The sequence below is a fragment of the Sus scrofa genome, chromosome 4 (assembly GCF_000003025.6).
Source record: "Sus scrofa isolate TJ Tabasco breed Duroc chromosome 4, Sscrofa11.1, whole genome shotgun sequence".
Classification (NCBI taxonomy): domain Eukaryota; kingdom Metazoa; phylum Chordata; class Mammalia; order Artiodactyla; family Suidae; genus Sus; species Sus scrofa.
This window is the reverse complement of record NC_010446.5, coordinates 100,668,752-100,689,663: the sequence shown is the minus strand read 5'-3', so window position 1 is coordinate 100,689,663 and position 20,912 is coordinate 100,668,752. Positions and strand designations below refer to the sequence as shown.

General features: G+C 47.5%; 1 protein-coding gene and 1 long non-coding RNA gene across 51 annotated transcripts in view; one reads left to right on the top strand and one right to left on the bottom strand.

Annotated features, from left to right (window-relative positions):
• Positions 1–20,912, top strand: part of LOC100624559 (myomegalin) — a 216,415-nt gene that overhangs the window by 173,690 nt on the left and 21,813 nt on the right. For 26 of the 50 annotated variants that reach the window (XR_002343709.1, XR_002343708.1, XR_002343701.1 and 23 more), the window contains 13 exons: positions 683–915; positions 4,056–4,491; positions 5,330–5,522; positions 6,401–6,517; positions 7,649–8,177; positions 10,046–10,281; positions 11,284–11,335; positions 12,419–12,642; positions 13,231–13,383; positions 14,933–15,118; positions 18,445–18,696; positions 19,958–20,089; positions 20,791–20,910. Coding sequence is in view for 44 of the 50 variants with exons in the window: in XM_021090661.1 (XP_020946320.1) it covers positions 683–915; positions 4,056–4,491; positions 5,330–5,522; positions 6,401–6,517; positions 7,649–8,177; positions 10,046–10,281; positions 11,284–11,335; positions 12,419–12,642; positions 13,231–13,383; positions 14,933–15,118; positions 18,445–18,696; positions 19,958–20,089; positions 20,791–20,910 (2,863 nt within the window). In the remaining 6 variants the exon portion in view is untranslated. The remainder of the gene's footprint in view (positions 1–682; positions 916–4,055; positions 4,492–5,329; positions 5,523–6,400; positions 6,518–7,648; positions 8,178–10,045; positions 10,282–11,283; positions 11,336–12,418; positions 12,643–13,230; positions 13,384–14,932; positions 15,119–18,444; positions 18,697–19,957; positions 20,090–20,790; positions 20,911–20,912) is intronic. The other 24 variants (XM_021090669.1, XM_021090671.1, XM_021090686.1 and 21 more) reach the window with 3 other exon arrangements.
• Positions 16,342–20,841, bottom strand: LOC110260432. The gene is made up of 4 exons (XR_002343718.1): positions 20,756–20,841; positions 19,929–20,206; positions 19,155–19,390; positions 16,342–17,008 (listed from the first exon to the last, which is right to left on the bottom strand). It is a non-coding gene; the product is annotated as an uncharacterized LOC110260432 (long non-coding RNA).

The window sequence follows — 20,912 nt, the reverse complement described above, 5'->3', positions numbered from 1 at the left end:
GTTTGGCTGGTAGCCTCAGCACAGGCTGATAACCAACCAGTGAAACTGGCTGCCAGGCAGGTGGCCTCACTTTAACCTCTCAGCAGTTGTCAACTGTGGTTCTCCTGCTGCCAGTGGAATTAAGCTTGCTTTGTCTGACCTGTAGCTCCACCTATATACTAAATTCTCTGACTCTCGATTCCCAGCGCCCAGAGCCCTTCCTTGTAATCATCCTTCTAGGAGTCTGGGTTACCACACAACCTCAGGCTTTGATCTCAGCTGTGATTCTTGCAGTCAAGAGCTCATGTGTTGTGGTGCCAATGATGCTTCCTGACTTGTGAGGAGACTCCCAGGGACTCTCCTCAGGACCCCTCAGGAAGAGAAGAACCACAACATCCACACCCTCCAGTCCTGTTTACCTCATCTGTTTGCATTTGTTTTAAATCTGTTGTTTGCTCGTGGCCTTTCCCCAGTCACCTCTGCAATCTCCCTTCCTGCCTCTGGCAGCAGTTCTCCCTGCCTGCATGCTGTGTCCTCCCACCCAGACCAGTCTCCAGGGCCCTTTACGGCTGAGGACATCCTTGCAGGGAGTTCATGTTATGTCTGCCTTTTTCGGTCTCATTAAAGGCTGCCTTTGTGATCTGAGGTTCCTCTTAGATCCTCTTCTGTGACCTAACTTCTTTAAACCACGATTTTCTTTCAGCTCATCAAGGTGGCTTTGGAGAAAAGCCTGGCAGCTGCGGAGACCCAGAGCGCATCTCTCACACCCCCTTTCCCGGCAGGAGGGGACAGTAACAGGGGTCTTCAGGAGGAAATGCTCCACCTGAGGGCTGAGGTCCACCAGCACTTAGAGGAGAAGAGGAAAGCTGAGGGGGAGCTGAAGGAGCTAAAGGCTCAAATTGAGGAAGCAGGATTCTCCTCTGTGGCCCACATCAGGTAGGACGTGCCCCACAGAAGGGGAGCCTGCCGATCAAGGGGCCACTGTAGCCAAGGGACTCACCTTGCTGCAGCCAAGGCATCAGTGCTGCCACATTGTTCTTGGTCCACATCCCAGGCTCCATGTGTTAATAATTCTATAGATTCTTAGAAAAGTCAGTAATATTGGACAATGGTGATCATCAATAATTATCTTTCAAATTATTCAAATAAATTGGTTTTTTGTTCGTTTGTTTAGGTTTTTTATTTTTATTAGGGTCGCAGGTATGGCATATGGAAGTTCCCAGGCTAGGGGTCGAATGGGAGCTGCAGCTGCCAGCCTATGCCACAGACACAGTAATGCCAGATCCAAGCCCAGGACTGCACCCTAGACCTACACCGTAGCTTGCAGCAATGCTGTGATCCTTAACCCACTGAGTGAGGCCAGGGATCAAACCCACATCCTCATGGATACTAAGTGAGGTTCGTTTCCACCAAGCTGTGATGGGAACTCCTAAAGTGGTCTTAATTCAACATAAAAATGCCCATTAATAGCCATGCCTATGGCTGTCATGAGTGGCAATCTCCTAGTTATCTGACTAGTATTGCTTTTTTTGAATTGACTGGAACACATAGGGAGTCTTCTGTTCCCCACGATGCTTCATTGCTGTGTGCAGAGCCAGAACGGTCCATGAGGAGGAGGATTTGTGCAGAGGCCCTTCCATCTCCACTCAGCTGTCTCAGCAGCATGAATCGTAAATCATGGAAGAGCAATTTTAATAATCCCTTCTGTTTTATTGACTTTGCAAAAGTGGCAAGTAGCTTATTCACTGACTGGAGTGGCCCCACTCTTGTTAATGGCTTCCCCTTACCCACAAAAGATGTTTGGGGAAGCTGCCGCTAATGCAGGACTAATCCACTTAGTCATTCCTCTCCGAGGGTCAGAATCATCAGGGGCTGCTGTTTAGAACACAGCTGTGCACACACGTGACTTCTAATTCCTACCCTGTTGTTTCTCTGCCTATTATGTGCCACTTCAATGTCTCTGAACCACAGAATAATATTCGCCCTGAAGAGGGCATTGGCATCCATCATAATGTCCTATTTCATGTTGAGGAAACTCAGGCCTAAAAAGTTCAGGTAACTTGCTCAAAGTTGCATAATGGCCTATGGCTAGATCCCTGGTTCCCAATGATTACATTCCAAGCTTTTTCCTCTATACTATGTACTTTGTCAAACAGTTTTTTAAATACTCTTGTTTTATTTATTGCTATGACATTGATTTTTTTGTATTTTTAAAAATTATGGTGATGTGCCAATTTCTGCTAAAAAAGTGGCAAAGTGAGCCAGTCACACATATTTATACATTCTTTCTCTCATGTCATTCCCCCCCCCCTCCCATCATGTTCTATCCCAAGAGACAGGACACATTTCCCTGTACTCTACAGTAGGATCTCATTGCTGAAGTACTCTTGTAATCATGCAGGTTCTTTTACTCTACATTATCATATTTCTTAAGTCCTGTACACTGGGTTGTGCTGTTGTGAGGCAGAGAGCACATCTCTGATCCTACAGTTGAATATACAGTCCAACCCGATGTAGTGCCCTCATGGATTATTTTTTTTTTTCCCCAGAGTTACTCACCCGAAACTGATTTAACTCTCCCTCCAACGTGAAGAAACACTGATACTGTAGAAGATAGACTCTATGTAATTAACAGCCCCTCTTTTGAGAAGATTTTGCTGAGCATTGCTTTCATTAGTTTGTATTGTGAAATAGCAGGGTTTTTCTCCAAATATAGAGGTATGACATAGTATTGAATATTAAATATTCTTCTTTATACCACACACGTGCCCCTTTCTTTCCCCCTTTACACCGCAGTTTTGGCAAAATACCTGCCCTCCTTTTCTCCATTGTGGAACACTCCCAGGAAGTGTCTCTGCTTCCCGTGTCCTAAAGTACTTTTCATCCTTGATTCGCACTAGACAAGTCCTGCCCTGTTCTAAAACTCGAGGATTCTGAGAAACGGAGTCTAGGGGCAGAGCCAACAGCAGGTCCTTCAGGCTGTGGATTAGTTACTTCCTTTGCCTCTACTAGGCAGCAGTTCTCAGTTTAGCATGCTTCTAATGTTAGTATTCTTCAGGTCTGTGGCTAGTACAAGCAGAATTAAATGACTTCCTGTTGCAGAACCTGAGCTAACCATACCACATATGTAATTTCATGTAGATATCCAGTAACTCCACTAGGTCAGTGTTAGAGGTAAAGTGAATTGCCTTTTTAAGTAAATTGTCATATTTTTTATTGCTTCCACCCAATCCTAGTGAAAGAATTGGTGGGCAGAAAGGCTGCATCTAGACTATCTTGGTCAAAATTAGTTGTTTAGTCCATTCTCTTTCCTCAGCAAATATGAACATTTCATGCAGCAGGCACTGTGGAGGCTCTCAGGATACAGGGTGAACAAGACAGGCAGAATCCCTGCCCTCATGAAGATGATCTCCAGATGTAAAGCAAATAATTATGTATATTTGAGAATAGTTCTGATGAGTGTTATTTATTCCTTCTGTGTTCCTAGGTCCCAATTTCTCATCCAATGATTGAAAAATGACCGATGGTAATTAATAGAACTATAGAATCAATAATAATACACTTGTCCCAGGCAGTGTCCTTTTTACTATTTTCTTAACGGTATAAGTACCCTTGTTTATTCCAGAGACCACTGAAAACAAGAACATGAGACTGCAAGCACAGGTAAAGACAGCCAGACCAGGTGGAGTTCCTTGGTGGTATAGCAGGTTAAGGATCCGGCATTTTCACTGCAGTGGCTCGGTCGCTACCATGGTGTGGGCTCACCTGGCCCAGGAACTTCCACATGGTTGGGTATGGCCAAAAAAAAAAAAAAAAGGGACAGCTAGACTGAGTGCCTTGAGTCCAAGATTTTTAGTGATGATGCTGCCATCAAGTAGCTGTGGAGTGTGGGCAACTTCTAACTCTTCCTGAGCCTTGGTTTCCTTGTGTATCAAATAAGGGTCCTGCTGTAGGTCCCTGAGAACATTTCATGCTCTGGGGTGTCTCTCAGTTCCTGATAGACTGATCTGGGGGTAAAGGGAGCTCTTAGGAACTTAGGCCAGGACCTGGCCCCTGATTGTGTATGTTTCCTATAGGAACACCATGCTGAGCCTTTGCCTTGAGAATGCAGAGCTGAAAGAGCAGATGGGAGAAGCAATGTCTGATGGATGGGAGATGGAGGAAGACAAGGAGAAGGGCGAGGTGATGGTGGAGACTGTGGTTGCCAAAGGGGGTCTGAATGAGAACAGCCTTCAGGCTGAATTCAGAAAGCTCCAGGGAAAACTGAAGAACGCCCACAATATCATCAGCCTCCTCAAAGAACAGCTGGTGCTGAGCAGCAAGGAAGGGAATAGTCAACTTAGTCGCGAGCTCCTTGTGCACCTGGCCAGGGAAATCGACAGGATGAACACGGGGCTGGTTTGCGCTCCTGGAAAGCACCGATGCCAAGAAGAGGAGGATGTAACCATGAGGTCCTGCCCCAGGCCCCAGAGCCTTGACCTGGGGACTGCCCTCACAGAGGATGCCCACCAAGTGAGTGTGAGGTTAGGCAGAATGAAAGACCCTTGGAGCAGGGCTGTAAATGTCAGTTTTTACCTTAACCAGTTCTCCCCTATGGGTCAGGAGGTACCAAGGGAGGGGCACCTTTGCACCACAAGTAGTGGTGATAATATTCCTCACACAATCGGCCTTTAGAAAGGTTCGTTACAGCATTATCTCCTAAATACTACATGAGTAATTTTCCATAAATATTTGAGTACTTTCCAGATAACACATGAAACATTGGCAGCAGGCGACAAGACTTTGTCTCTGCCTTTCAGGTACTCATTATGGTCGGGGGAAATGGCCCCAAACCAGATCACTTCAATAGGATGCAGTATAGGGGTGCATGGGGATTTAAGGCAGCCAGATGAGTGGTGTATAATGACATCTCTTCCTTATCACTGCCATTTTCACCACAGCTCATCACAGCTGTCTGTTCCTGAGCCTGAGAAGGGGTTCTCAGGATCCTCTTCGGGGAGGGGGCTTTGTTGAGGATTAAATAAAATGGAGAAAGCAGAGGGTTCTGAGAGGACAACTGGGCAGGAATCCAGGGAGAGATGGATTCTTTTCAACCTTCAACAAAGTTTTACTGAGATCTCTTTGTAGATTCAGTTGGCAGCTTGCTCTGTGCTGTAGATACCGAGGTGCATAAAACATGACCCCAGATCTCCAGGAGCACAGTCTGGAAAGCCAGAAACTACCAAATGGCAGGAGGAATACTGTGACAGACACATGAATAAAGTCTACAGGGTTCGCAAGGGGAAGCAGCCACCCCTGCATCGGGGATGAGCTCAGACTGCCTTGACCCCTGTGCTGGCTCTTTTCACAGCTGGATAACGGGCCCCAGGCCTGTGACCCTGGGCCTCAGTCAGAATTTAGCCTCCTGGGATCCACCAAGCACCTGCGCTCCCAGTTGGCACAATGCAGACAACGCTATCAAGATCTCCAGGAGAAGCTGCTGATATCAGAAGCCACTGTCTTTGCCCAAGCTAACCAGCTGGAGAAATACAGAGTCATGCTGAGTAAGTCTTTGAAGTTCAGCATCACCAAAGTGTCTGTCTTCTCCCTGGGAAGGTGTATGCTTTGCAGACTTCACTTTTCTCCCCCAACCTCAAAACAAATTTAATCCTGACCATGACCCCAGAACTGTGGAAATGGATACTTAACTTCAATTTGCAGATGGTGGAGAAGAATTAATGAATATAGCACATTTGCAGTAGACTATAGAGAGGAAATGGGCTAACACCTAGATCTGCTGACTGCTGGTACCAACGACAAACTGCCTTACCTCTCTCAACAAACATTAGTTGTTTCTCTTCTGTTCCTCTTTGTACCACATCAGATTCTTCAAAAATATATCATCACTGTTGATCTAGAATCAGCGCTTTCTAAAAGAACTTTAGCAGTGACAGAAATGTTCTGTATCAACATCACATGTAGTTATGGAGAGCATGAAATGTAGCTAATTCAATTTGGAATTTTATGTTTGATTTTAACCAGTTTAATATTAAAATAGTCACATGTGGCTAGTAGCTACCTTATGGAATAGTGCAGATCTAGATGTCTTGAAACTCTGAATTAGTTCAGCTCCATTCAAATATGTTGCCTGTGAACGAAGCATTTGCTAGTTTCCCTGGGGCTTCCAGAGATGATCATATGCATTGCCTGACTTAACTATGACTGCTCCCAGCTAAGCCCAGGTTATCTTAGGTGACATCATCCACGGCAAAGGGAAGTCCTGCTGCCTGGAGCAGGTGGTCTCTCCTCCCATCTAAGTACAAAGAAGCATCTATTCCCCTCTGGATCTGACCTCCCTGCCCCCTAAGGGGTGCCACTGAGAATGAGCATGTATGTGGAAAATTCAGATACCTTGCAATAACCTCTGTCTCTTCCTGAGAAGGTGAATCCCTGGTGAAGCAGGACAGCAAGCAGGTGCAAGTAGACCTCCAGGACCTGGGCTATGAGACTTGTGGCCGAAGTGAGAATGAGGCTGAACGGGAGGAGAGCACCAGTCCTGGTAAGAGCATGAGTGTGGGGTCCACCTTCCCTCCCTGGAGTCAGTCTTCACATTTGGCTGCTGTTGGCCAGTCCCACATCCGATGAGGAGGAGGGGTGAGGGAGTATTCGAGACTGAAGGGGACACAGGACCAGAGAGGGATGGGAAGTTTGGGCAAAATGAGGCTCTGAAAATCTACAATTTGTTTTCAGCATAATGTTGTTTTTTTATATATGTTCTATCTAACTAATTATTAAAGAAAAAATACAAAGGTCTATTTATTAATGACAAAACCAGATGAGCTTTGAGGGGAATATGCAAACCTTAAGTTTTTTTTTTTTTTTTTTTCTCTTTGCCTTTTCTAGGGCCACTCCCGTGGCATATGGAGATTCCCAGGCTAGGGGTCGAATCGGAGCTGTAGCCCCCTGCCTACGCCAGAGACACAGCAACGTGGGATCCGAGCCGCGTCTGCAACCTACACCACAGCTCACTGGCTACACCGGATCCTTAACCCACTGAGCGAGGCCAGAGATGGAACCTGCAACCTCATAGTTCCTAGTCAGATTTATTAACCACTGAGCCATGATGGGAACTCCTGCAAACCTTAAGTTTTAAACAATTGTTTTTCCATTATAAAAAGCAGTATGACTATAGGGACAACTGCCAACTTGAAATCAAGGAGGAAAAACATCGAGTAGAAAAGAAGGTGACCACACCTGACTTGCAGGGCTCTTGTGAGGATAAGAAATAATGTGTTTAGAGTTTCTGTTGTGGCTCAGCACTATGTTGCGAACCCAACATAGTGTCCATGAGGATGTGGGTTTGATCTCTGGCCTCGCTCAGGGGGCTAAGGACCCAGCATTGCTGTGAGCTGTGGTGTAGGTCTCAGACATGGCTCAGATCCCATGCTGCAAAGGCTGTGGTGTAGGCCATTGGCTAAAGCTCTGATTTACTCCCTAAAAAACATAAAAAGAAAGGAAAAAAAAAGAAATATTATATTTCAGTGCTAGTACAGTGCCAGAACTGAATAAAGTACTGCTTCAACTTTTGCTCTAGTAAGTACTTTCCTCATGACCAACTTGCCTTCCCTTGAAGGGAGTGGCTACAGCAGCATGCCAGACTTTTCAGGAGGATGTCTTTGTTTTTTCTCAGAGTGTGAGGAGCATGACAGCCTCAGGAAAACAGTCCTAATGGAGGGGCTGTGTTCTGAGCAAGGACACCTGGGCTCCACACTGGCCAGCCCCCCTGGCAAGAAGCCTTTGGAGAACCAGCAGGGGAAGCCGGAGGAGTTCCAGGCATATGGAAAGTCAGAAGACATATGTGTCCTACGTAAGGACATCAAAGACCTGAAGGCCCAGCTGCAGAATGCCAACAAGGTCATTCAAAACCTGAAGAGCCGGGTCCGGTCCCTCTCAGTTACAAGCGATTATTCATCTAGTCTGGAGAGACCCCGGAAGCTGAAGGCTGCTGGTACCCTTGAGGGATCTTCACCGCACAGTGTCACTGATGAGGACGAAGGGTGGCTGTCTGATGGCACAGGGGCTTTCTACCCCCCAGGGCTTCAGGCTAAAAAGGATCTGGAGAGTCTGATCCAGAGGGTATCCCAGCTGGAAGCCCAGCTTCCAAAAACTGGAACAGAAGGGAAGCTGGCTGAGGAGCTGAGATCAGCCTCGTGGCCTGGGTAAGGAGGCCAGTCTTTGGACCATTACTTGATTGATCATGTCTAAGTTTATGTTTGAAGTAGGGTAGCCCAGGCAGGTAAAAGAGAGAATTATTCTGAAGAGCACCTATTTAAATGGTAGCTCTGGGTCTGAAGAAGGGACATGTGGCCCTTGCTGGGAGATACCAGGTCCCTGGGATTTCCTCTTAGGCTTGTATTAGTAAAGCAATAGGATATATAGTATAAGTAGTAAGACTGGAGTCAGACTTCCTGCGTTTGAATCCAGCTCTGGTCCCTAACCAGCTTCACAACCTACTTAGTCTTTCTGAGCCTATTTCTTTACCTATTAAATGAGGATAATAAGAAAACCTATATAAACAATGGAATATATACAATGGCACATATTACTCCTCCATAAAAAAGCATGAAATAATGCCATTTGCAGTAACACGGATGGACCTAGAGATTATCATACTGAGTGAAGTTAAGTCAGACAAAGACAAATATCATATAATTTATATGTGGAATCTAATAAAAATGATACAAAACTGATTTATAAAACAGAAACAAAATCATTTGAAAACCAATCTTATGGTGACCATAGGTGAGACCACTGGGGAGAGGAGAGAATTGGGAGGGTGGGAATAACATACATACACTACTGTAGAAAGAGATGAAGCTACTGTACAAAGAGCACAGGAAAATTTACTCAATAGTTTGTAATAACCTATATGGGAAAAAAGAATGGGTTTATTTATATGTATGACTGGTTCACTTTGCTGTACCCTTAACACACCACTGGAAGTTAACTATACTCCAATGAAATTAAATTAAAAAATTATAACTCTTGAGAAAACCTATCTCAAAGGGTGGTTATTGGGTTTAAATGAATTGATATAAGTGCTTATAAGAATGCCTAGCATATATTAAAGTTTTCAACACTATTTGCCATAATCATTACTGCTATTGATGCTTTGTGTTGAAAAACACTGGGTAGATGTCCACCACAATATCTGTTTGGGTTGTCTCTGCTGAGTAACAAACCACCCAAAGCTTAGTGGCTTCAAACAATAAGTTATGTGGGTTGACTGGGCTTATCTGGGGTAGGTCTTGCTTAGGAGTCTCTCAGGTGGGCTGCCACCAGACGGTGGCTGGGGCTGGAGTCACTGAAATGTTTGGCTGGACCCAGCTTCTTCACTCATGTAGTATGGTGGTCTCAGGGTAGTTTCATTTCGACATAGTAGCTGGCTTCCAAGAGCAGGGAAGTGAAAGTTGTCAGGCAAATTAAGAGCAACCCCTGGACTTGGCACACTGTTCCTTCCATTGTATTATCTTGATCAAGGTGGTCACAGAGCCCACCCAGATTTAAGGAGATGGAGAAAATAACGTCTGCCTGATGATGAAAGAAGGGCACTCCTACCTTGCAGAAAATGTGGAAGGGAAGCCTGAGTAATGGGCATCTTTGCAAAGTACAGTCTGCCAAAATACAGATGGCCTTTGAAATAGAAGACGTGAAAGATCTGTTCAGATTTTTAGTATTTATTAAGTCTCTACTCAGTATTTATTGAGTATCAATTGTGAGTCTGCACTACACTATATTAAAGCTATCCGGGATGTAAAACATGGCACTGTATTTACCCCCACACAACTGCTTTTTCATTTTTGGACCCATGACTAACATATATGAAACAGTGGAGAAAGAATGGCACACCAAGTCGTTTGATGCAGTAGTTTGTCAGAATAGTATTTACTCTTAAATACCTCTTTTGGTTCAGAATTCAGCGTGGCAGAGTCCCTTAGAGATGGTCTCAAAAATCTCAACAGAAGGCCTCATAACTTAATTTTCACTTTTTCCCATTCTTATTCTTTCCTCTGCTTTTGTGCTTTAGGAAATATGATTCCCTGATTCAGGACCAGGCCCGAGAACTCTCTTACCTACGCCAGAAAATACGAGAAGGGAGAGGTATCTGTTATCTTCTTACCCAGCATGCGAAAGACACAGTAAAGTCTTTTGAGGACCTCCTAAGGAGCAATGACATTGACTACTACCTGGGGCAGAGCTTCCGGGAACAACTTGCCCAAGGAAGCCAGCTGACAGAGAGGCTTACCAGCAAACTCAGCACCAGTAAGTTGGCCACAGGGCTTTGGGACATTCTCGGTCCCTCCCACAGTTCCAGGCCCTGGTGGCTGCCATGCCTCCACCACAGCCTTTTTCCCCAGGTCCTGCTTCTACTTTATTTCCAGGAGCCATTGCAGGATCAGGACTGGCCAGTGGGAAACACTAAGGAGGAACCATAGGGTTTTACTATGTAAAAATGCCATCATTCATGGAATGTGACCTCTAGGGAAGGAGGCTGAGTCCATCCAGTGCTAAGAGGAAGAAAGGGAGAAGAGATCACAGGACCTCGCTGTAGCAGAAAGAGCCCTGAACTGAGAATTATAAGACCCAAATTCTAGCCTCAAGGCTGCCATTAAGCTGTTGTGGGCCAGTGACTTTACCTCATGGTATCTGTTTCCTCAGTTATTGTGGTATCATACACGAATGTAATTTGAACACAAAGCACCATGCCATTTTGGTTTAGGCACTGAATGTCATAGTACAAGGGCTAGGAATATTGTTAACTATTTAAATCCTTTACTTAGAATTTCCTGAGAGCACCTGGAGGAGTACAGCAGAGTCAGTTTTGGGGGTCACCCATCCCACATCCGGGGGCACAGGTGCAGAGGTGGAACAGGGCTGCTTACCAGCCCCTAAGAGCAGGAGTAGGTTCTACTTGAATGCTGTGATGGGACACAGAGCCGTACATCTGGGAGTCTGTGCTAGGCTTGGAGGCTGGAATGTTCCAGAGGAAGCTGCTAAGTGCCTTAGAAAATTTTTTTTGTATTATTAATTTAGGGCAGAGAAAGTCATGACGGTGATCATGGAAGGTCAGCTTGGTGAGCTTAGGAGAGCCTGCAGGTCTCTTCTCTAAAGAAGCAGTCTGAGTTCTCCCAGCATCATTCTCCCACACAGCCTGGACACCCATAGAGCGTCACTATTCTGCTCCCAAATAGGCTCCTGCATTTATAATGTGTGAACTGAGACCTGTTTAATTTCTTACTGTTTCTTTCTGAATTTGATTTGCAGAGGATCATAAAAGTGAGAAAGATCAAGCTGGACTTGAGCCGCTGGCCCTGAGGTAATTCAAATAAGATCTGGTAAAAGAATCAGGAACCGGCCCAAGGGGTCAAGGGTACCTGCAGCTTCACAAGTCGGGGAGGGGGAGGGAAACTGTTTGTAATTAATTCATTTATTTGTGGAACACCTTACTGTTGTTTTAAGCTAATTCTTTACTCTCTTTTGATAAAGTTCTGTTGATTTCTATTTGTATATTTATTCTCCAGGCTTAGTAACCTACAACCAGTCTGACCTTAAAGTAAACTAACCGGGGGAGCTAGTTTGGCACCCCCAAGGATCTCCTCTGCTTCCCCTCTGTGTGTGTAAGACCAGGGTGTGCTTTTTTTTGCTGACTCAGTTTACCCTGAGTTGAGTTGGCAGCTGGTTTAATAGCGACCTGATTTCCTTGGGTGGGGGGCGGGGGAAGAATCACCTTACAGTTCCTAGTGAAAAAGGCCTGGACATGGCAGGTACTGGGAGGCTGCGACGCCTGAGGAACCAGCTGTCAGTGAGTCACTGCGTATTATCTTATAATATGCAATAAAATATGGGCTCAGAGTCCTTTGTAGTCACTAGTTCAGTATTGTGAGTGCTTTAGGCCACTTAGTGCTTCTCAAAATATCTGTGGTGAAGGACAAAGTATTTTGTTTTTGTTTGCATCTCTAATCCATCACAGGCACACATGGTCTGTACCTCAGTCAACCCGATGACTCTGCCTCTGCTTACCATACTCTTGGATATTGTGGGAGTCCCACACTGCTCTGGGTTTCTCAATACTTACCTTCCATTTCTGAACTTATCTTGATGGAGACTGGGAACCAACAGTTCTCAGACCCAGCTGTACTGGGACCACATTTTAAGCAGCAGTGCCTTAGAGGGCTAAAGAGCCTCCTTGCTAGTCCTCAGTGTAGCATGTGGCCAGTGAACTCGGTAGCTATGGCCTCCCCTCTCTCTGCGCCCGCCCCACTCTCCACTCATAGTTGCAGGTGGGTTACTCTTTGCAGGAACGGTCCCCTTGACTTATGTGGCTTTACCCATGTGCCTGAGTCAGGACCAGCTGGTCCAGTGACCTTGGTTTCACCATTATCCTCCTTCATTCCACTAGGCTCAGCAGGGAGCTGCAGGAGAAGGAGAAAGTGATTGAAGTCCTACAGGCCAAGCTGGACGCCCGGTCCCTAACGCCCTCCAGCAGCCATGCTTTGTCTGACTCCCACCGCTCTCCCAGCAGCTCCTCCTTCCTGTCTGATGAGCTGGAAGTCTGCTCTGACATGGACATAGGCAGCGAATACACACACTATGAAGAGAAGAAAGCTTCACCTGGTCACTCAGGTAACCTCTACTTTCTGGGTGGCACCACCTTTACAGGCCAAGAGGAGACCTCCAGAGCCAAGCCTTATAGATGCACCTTGGTGTGTATCGGGCCGAACCATGCCAAGCACAGGTCCCAGTGGGTCAGAATCTTTGCTTTGCTCCTGCTCGACAAGTTACCCCTGTGGCTGGGCCTCCACCAGCATATGTATGCTGTGGGGCCAGGTGAACCACAGTGGGGAGAAGGACTGCCTCTTGAGCATACAATCTATCTGACTGAGCTCCTTCCTTACGATGGGGTAGCTTATCCCTCCAGCCAGCTGCAGTTCCTGAACCATGTCCCCTGACTATCCGTGGGTGTCTTGCCTGGTATTTTTGGAGGTGCCATCTTCATGGTTTCAGGCTCTGAGACCCACTACCACCTCTAAGGTGGCTTTCCTCACTGAAGGAGCTATATCTGCAAGGAAGGAATGAACGCCGCTCACAGGCTTGTGCTTAGTGCTTTCCCTGAAAGTAAGGCTCAGCCCAGGTCCCCCTGGTTAAATATAAAGCCAGATTCCAGTTCTTTGTAGACCACCAAACATATTCTTTCATTCATGGGTTTTGTAGATTCCATCCATCACTCAAGTCATTCTGCCGTACTGTCTTCTAAACCATCAGCAACCAGTGCATCTCAGGGGGTTAAGGCCGAACCCAGCAGCAATCCCATCAGCTTGCCTGCTCCCCCGAATCCCCCCCAGGAGGCCAGCCAGGCCCATCCAGGTATGCAGCAGCCAGCGGGGCAGGGGTTTCATCTCCTCTCCTCCGACTGCCTGTTTGACGTTTCTTCAGGGACATAAAAAGCACCATCAGGGGCTTAAATGCATCAAATCCTAGATGAAATCAAGAAACTATCTGAATTTACTAATTGTGTTTGGCTACTCTTTGTTTTAAATATTTGAGAAAAATAAATAATCCACAACAGACTGCATACCAATTTTCACCAGTAGTTGGCTAATCATTTTAAAATAAGCATGTTCATTTCTTGATCTCATTTCACCCTGGAAAGCAAAGACGCAAAATATTTCTCCCAGGATCATTGTAGCCAAAGAACAAAGAGAAATTCCCATCTACTGCTCCCCTGTATGTGCTGCCCATTTTATCTGTCGAGGAGCCTCTGCAGTAGGTGGGGCTGCTTACTTCATAGCTAAGGATGCTTCAGGGTCCCCAGACAAGACTCTGTTCATGTTACATTATCATTCATGGATTCATGAATGGGTTGGTAGTCTTTGATACGTACATGGTGTGTATCTCAGACTAGTTAGAGTTGTACATTTCATTGATCTGCCTCTGCTTGTTACCAGGGGTGTGTTGTTCAGTGAGAGCTCCACACCAGTGATGGCAGAGAAAGGGCAAACCTTGTTCTCCTCTCCTTCTCCCCAACAAGACCAGCTGGCTGCCTTCTGCGTGGTTGTGGTGAGGGTGGACTTGTGTAGAGGTGCCTAAAGAACAGCACTTTCCTTCTGCTGCTGTTGTCTCTCTTGAGGAAAAGTGAACCAAAATCTTAAGAATGTGTCCAGTTTTTTTCTGAGCCGAGGCTCAAAGTTTCTGGCAGGAGTGAGAAGCAGCTACACCAGGAAATCATGAGGGAAAACTATTCAGCTAGCACTATTAAGAATTTTTCCCAAATCATTCAAATGTGCAGACAGATTTGCAAGCCATTGCGTCTAAGCTCCTTTGCCAAGGCCTTTATTTTCCTTTGGTGAATGAACACGCTGATTTGGGATTCTGGCATTTGTTCCCATCAGTCTTGAACCACACGGATTAGTAATGCAAATCCCCCCCCACACACACACCTCCTAGAATACTCCTCCCCTACTGAGGGTGAGTCTTGTTGCTTTCAGAAGAGTTCTAGATGTAGGGAGGGTCTTGTCATGGGGGCCAGGACCAGCACATGTGAGCAGCAGCACCCTAGTAGGGCTTTTGGGAGAGTTCCAGTAGACTCTCCAAGTCCAGATGGCAAGATGGGGCCCACAGGTGCCTGGGTTACAGTAATGCCCCCTTGCCTTCTGTAGCTAAGTGTTTTCAAGATGAGTATGTTTATGCAGGATAGTCCTGGCAGGGAAGGAGGAGGAGCGGGTCAGCCAGGCCAGCCTCTTGGGTAGCAGTGCCTCTCCTTGGCCATCTCAGTCATCACCATGTTGAATGATAGACACTCCCCACAGAGACATCTGGTCAGGGAATAGGTTTCATCTTCTCAATCTTTCACCCATTTTTCCCTCCCTTTCTCTCTAATGATGTATCTCCTTTCTCCCTAACTTTCTGTTTCTAGGCCTTCATTTCCAATCCATACCCTCGCGGGTTAGCCTTCCCCAGGCACCACTGCCCTCAGCTCCACCCAGCTTCCTGCCTGTCAGCTCTGCTGGCCCTCCCCTGCTTGGCTGCTGTGAGACACCCATGGTCTCCTTGGCCGAGGCTCAGCAGGAGCTGCAGATGCTGCAGAAGCAGCTGGGAGAAAGTGAGCACTTCCTGCCGCATTCATGTGCTTGTGAATGATGGACCCACACTGTGTTTTTTTTGCATGGCTTTGGCTGGATGGCAGAGTGTTAAAAAATAACACGGGGGTATGCATTATCAGTGGATGATTGAAGGGGAACTATGCTTGCTGTTTTTGGAAATGTATTCACTGTTATCTTTCTCGTGTGTGCATCTCGTAGGTATATATGTTCATCAGGTCCTAGAACTGTGCTCTCCCACAGCTGACAGTGGGGGTACCTTCCACCAGGTGTGCTGAAGCCCTGACACACTGGCGACATGTTCACTGGCAGGGCACGAGAGGTTTTGTGCATTGCCTATGCAGGATGAAGTGGCTGGAAAAAGATGGCCACATTCAGTAGGATCCTTTCTGTCACCATTATATCCTCCTGCCATGAAATGCTTTTAATAAGTTTCAAATCCTGACATCATCAGGATAGGGGGAAAAGGATAGAAGAAGAGGGATTCAAAAGGGTGCCAAACCCCACTTCCCCTTGCACAAGGTTAATTTTCACATCTACACAGGTAACACATGGGCAGCTAGAGCCAGAAGCACAGGCTGTGATATCTGATGGTGAATTCTGTCAACTTCCTCAAAGTTCTTTTATGTTATGAAGTCACAGAATTCATAGACTGTGTACAGTCATCTTTTAGAGAAAGGTTTGATGTACATATGGGCTGGATGCCCCGTCATAAAAATGTGTGTGATCATTTATAGCCTAAAATAAGGAAAGAACTTTGCATAATGGATTCACTCTTTAGTTGTGCTTTAAAAACTAGTATCAGTTTGAAATTACCACAGACTACACTCTGTACCTGTAAAGAAGCTCGGTGTGCCAGAGATTGATGGCAGGTTACCATGCAAAGGGTGTCCAGTGACCGAAGACCACAGCTGAGAATGTGTGTACCTGAAGGCCTGACTGTCATTTGGACCGCTCTATTTATAAGCCATGAGAATGGATAAACTGTCTACTCTGACACCTTTTGATTTCTAGAACCAGCTAGACTAAGAGCTTGTACATCTTCCTTTCAGCAGACAGTGATGTCTAAGAGGTTACCTTCTGGTATCAGTGTTATGCAGGTACAGCAAGCTAAGCTTACCTAGCAACCTGTTCTCGCCTTGTATGACAGGCAGAGCCACAGCAGGGGACCAAGGCTCCGGGAAGTGCAGCTCCTTGTTCAAGGCCACTAGTAAGGGAGAGAAGTAGGCCTGAACCTTGGTCTTCGAGTCCCACTTCCATGTTGCCATTATACCTTTGCTATCTAGGATGGTTTTGTTACCATCTTGCTCAGAGCATAGAGCTTCTAGCTCGTGAAGACATTCTGGGGTCCCCTTGCAACAACCTTTTCTCTCTCTTTAAAGATGAGAGAAAGACGCAGTTCACTCCGACCTAGAACTTGCCACTACAGCAGTTCCGGAACCAACAGTTGATGGATAACAAATCTGTTCCATGACAAAAGGCAAGAATGTTCTCTAGGTCACTTTTCTTTTCCTTCCCTCTTTTTCCTTCATCTTCCCACAGTGTCAGTTGGTCTTGGCCCAGAGGGAAATACAGAAGGAGAGCACTGTGCATGAGAAAGGGTCTGATGATGGGGGCTAAATGGGAGTCATAGCCAGTCTGTGTCACTGACCAGAGTTTGGATGGTCCCAGCCTTGGTGAGGAGGCTTGTAGCTGTTTCTTTTGCCTGAGGAAGCACAGCGTTCTCCAAGCAATCATCACTTACCAGGGCTCCTCCTTTGCTTTAAACCAAGCTTCGAAGTGGAGAGTGGTGCATGGCAACTTCTCAGGCCACTAGGGGCTAAAACCCTCTTGTGTAAGAGTCTGTGTGGTATCTCTGCATGGTTTCAGGGCATGTGCTCTGCACTGTGTGTCTGAGGAGACAGGAAAATGAGGATTCTGATCACTGTTACTGACAGACTTGGAAAGTAAGCTGACCCTGTTGAGAAAGCAAGCTGACTGTCAACAACCACCCATTTCCCCCTTTGTCTTGCATGGGGTTGCGCCTGAAGAGGGTGTGAAGGAGTAAGGGGGCCATATCTCTTCAAAATCCTGACTGTAATTTAGATGTTTACATCTTTCATCACCCTCTTAAATTCCCAGTGATCCCAGTAAATACCTAGTATTTTGCAAACTGGTGAGGGAGAGGCCCATGACAATATCTATCAAACTTTCCTGCTTATTAGAATAAGCTGGGATGATTTTAAACATCCAGCGCCCAAGCTGTAGCCCACACCAACCAAAGCAAACGCTCTGGGGACTCAGGCATCAGCACGTGTTTTCACAGTGTCTCAGATGATTCTAGTTTGTAGCAAATCCAAGGAAGTTACAGAGGAGGATCCAACCTGGCAGGTGCCACTCACATTAATCCCTCGGGGTAGGGCGGGCACTTGGTTGGAAGACATGATGACCTCACTCCTATTTCTTAGGTGGAGCTACCTGTTTACTCTGCTGCCCATGCTGATAAGCCCTGGAAAAAAGCAGTCTTCTGAATGTGAAATCCTAAACCACCACCCTGCCCACCTCTTTCCTCTCACCCCCAAGCTGGGCTTCTTTTTACAGAGAAGCAGACATGATGGGCTCAAGGGAAGGTCCATGATCTCATAGGACCTATGAAAGCAACAGCCTATGAAAGGAAAGGTCCTCCCTCTCTCCATGGAAGGGTGTTCATGACTCTTTAGACACGAGTGATAACATATTTCAGTTCCTTGAATCACAGTGGATTAAGTCCAAATAACCCCTTTCCTAACAGAGACGCTCCCCCAGCCTCAGCAAAGAGCTCCTGGTCTGGGCTAACTGGGGCCACCACAGGTAGCTGGATTTATGACCCCTTTCTCCTCTGACGGCTCCAGGGGAAAACTGCAAAACTTGGCACTTAGCTTCTGGGGACAGCAAGACTCACAGGGAAGGAAACATATTCCTCGTCACAGGTGTGCTCAATGCTATAGCCCGTCACAGCCTCAAGCCCTGTCTCTCCGGTGGGTTCTACTTCTGGAGCTTCCCTGGACTCTATCATGAGGAGTTATCATAGGAGCCAGGACAGGGCCACTGGACTTTTCTCCGTGTCCACTGCTGACTTTCCAAGATGTGGCTCACCCCCTACCACCTGGTGTCTTCTGCTAGCAAGTATATGGGGTGGGAGTTGTAGCCTCTGGGTTGTGAGCCCTCATCTGATTGGCCTTGTGCAGTGGACTGGGATCTCTGCTAGCCGACGAGTCCCCTTTAGTGTCTGTTCTTAGCATGCACATGCTGCCTTGCTGAGCCCTCTCTTCTGATACACTGCTTCTCATTCATATGTTTTTCTGTGCAGGTGCAAGCACTGTTCCTACTGCTTCCCCAGCTACGCTGCCAAACAGCCACTTAGAAGCCACCTCTTCCCACTACCTCAAACCTGCCCAGCCCCTGTCTCCTCCAAGGGGCACCACAGAACTGGGTGGAATACTGGAGCCTGGACACCTGGGCAGCAGTGGCCAGTGGGACCTGATGAGGCCTCAGAAAGGGAGCATAAATGGGGACCTGTCCTCATGTTTCTCCATGTATCAGCTCAACTCCAAACCCACAGGTAAAGCACAAAGCCCAGAAGGGTCAGATTGCTCAATGAAATCTCAGGTAGGATCCACCCTTTGCCTACCTAGGTGGCATTTTTCATTTCTCCCCTAGTCTCTGGCTCACGGACAGGAGATAAAATGAAAGGGCCCCATCAATGATTAGTCCTTTCGAAGTGCATCCTTCATGCTCCCTGCCTAGGCCCTTGGTGCAGAGTGGGAGGTGTGAGAAAGTCAGGGGCCACCTCTGTGCTCTCACTTTCACGGCCTCTCTCTCCCCACATCCTGATACCCTCACTGCTCCCTCTCAGACCTTCCAGAATGCCAGGCACGGGCCTTCACAGAACATTCCTCCATCAGCCAGGAGTTGTGACAGAAAGGGGGGCTGTTTCTACACACCTCCCCACCCACAAATAAATCCCAGTTCACACTCCCCCTCTCCCTCCTAGCTCTCCTAGTCAGGTCATCTTCCCACCTGGAGTGGGGTGACTCTGCAGGTAATGCTGGGATGCTGCTAAGGTCCAACAGGAAGAGAACTGTGATTTTCAGGACAAGGCTGCATCCAGAGCAAAGTGAGGCACCGGGCTGTGGTCTGTCATTACCATCCCTCCCAGTGATCTTCTCTGAATCTTTTCTTCTTTCCTTGGGGGTGTTTTTCTCCCTTCTCCTCAGGCTTCAGATGCCTGAATCAGTGTAGACTCTCCTTTGTTCCTTCCATATTAAAATAAATTTGAGGGGAGCGTTCAGTACCAGTCATTAACCACGTAGGTAGGATGAGCTGACAATGGACTAGCCTTTACCTTAGGTCTTTTCTCCAAGGGTGAAGGAAGGGCTTGTCTCTTGCTAAAGAACATCCATTCAAGGGGCAGTAAGAGCAAAGGTAGGATCCTAAGGTCAGGCCTTCCCTACCACACTCATGGTCAACTCAGGAAAGGGCCACCCCTTTCCAGGGCCTAGGCTGAGCTCCACGGTCCTCAGCTGCTTTTCTAAACCCTGGGCAACACCTGGCAACTGTACACCTACACTGACAGCTCCCTTTCAGGTACCCCTGTACGGGAAGAGGCCCATGGGGCTGCCTTAGCACCCACTGTCCTGCATCTGAAGCCAATTGGCTCTTTAAACAGAGTCAGCTCAGCTCCTGGGTGCCCAGGTGAGAGGAGGGTGATGCTCAGGGAAGCTGCTGAGAGGCCAGGGAGAAGCCACACCCCCCACGTGGCCCCACATGTGACCAGAATCCTCCATCTCCCACCTCCTCCTGTCTTGGCGCGATGGCTGCAGGGGCTGACTTGCTGGAAGAGCATCTTGGTGAAATCCGGAATCTTCGCCAGCGCCTGGAGGAGTCCATCTGTATTAATGACCGCCTGAGGGAGCAGCTGCAACACAGGCTCAGCTCCACTGCCCGTGGAAGAGGTAGAAGAGGCCCAGGGCTTCCCACTCCTGGTCACAATGAGGGGGCTCCTGAAGGTCACCCTTAGGCTGAGCTTCACAGATGGCAGAGCACTGAGGTCTGCTTTCCTCCACTTGCTCCTAACACACAGACAGTCAGCAAGGCGGGAGGGGAAAGGACCATTCTCCTCCTTTGTAGACACATCTGAGCTGAGAGGTAACTCTCCTCAAGCCAGAACTAACCAGGCCTGGTCCCCAGAATCCTCTGACTTCTCCACCCTCCTTAATCTGCTCACAGGCTGCCTGCTGACCTCTCTGTACCCTTGTCTTGTGCTTGGCTAGTGGCAGAGCCAGGTCTGCAGGGGCCTCCCCCAGCCTCTCCCCTGCCCCTGCTGGCTTCCTCCCCTCCCTCTCCCCCAGGCTGCTGACCCTTGCAGGCATCCCTCCCACCTGCCTGGGTCCTGCCCACAGCACAGCAGCAGCTATTTAGGGGAAAGAGCCTCCGGAGCAGCTGCAGCCAGGGCAGGAGATCAGGCAGGCAAAGAGCCCTCTGAGAGGAGGCACAGCCAAGCCAGGCATTCGGCCCCTCAGGCTCCAGGCCCAGGCCTCGAGTCCTCGGGGTTTTCTGCTGGCTGGGACAGGATCTTTGAGGTGCAGAATGGGCAACAGCATTGAGCCTCTCTTACCCACCTGTGTAACCTGCCTTCTTGCATGTTCTGGGTCAGGATCCCCCTCGACCTTCTCCAGTCCGGGCCTGGAGTCCACACCTCAGCTCTACAATGAGAACAGAGTCCTGAGGGAAGAAAACCAGAGCCTTCGGGCTCAGCTGGGTCACGTTTCCAGAGGT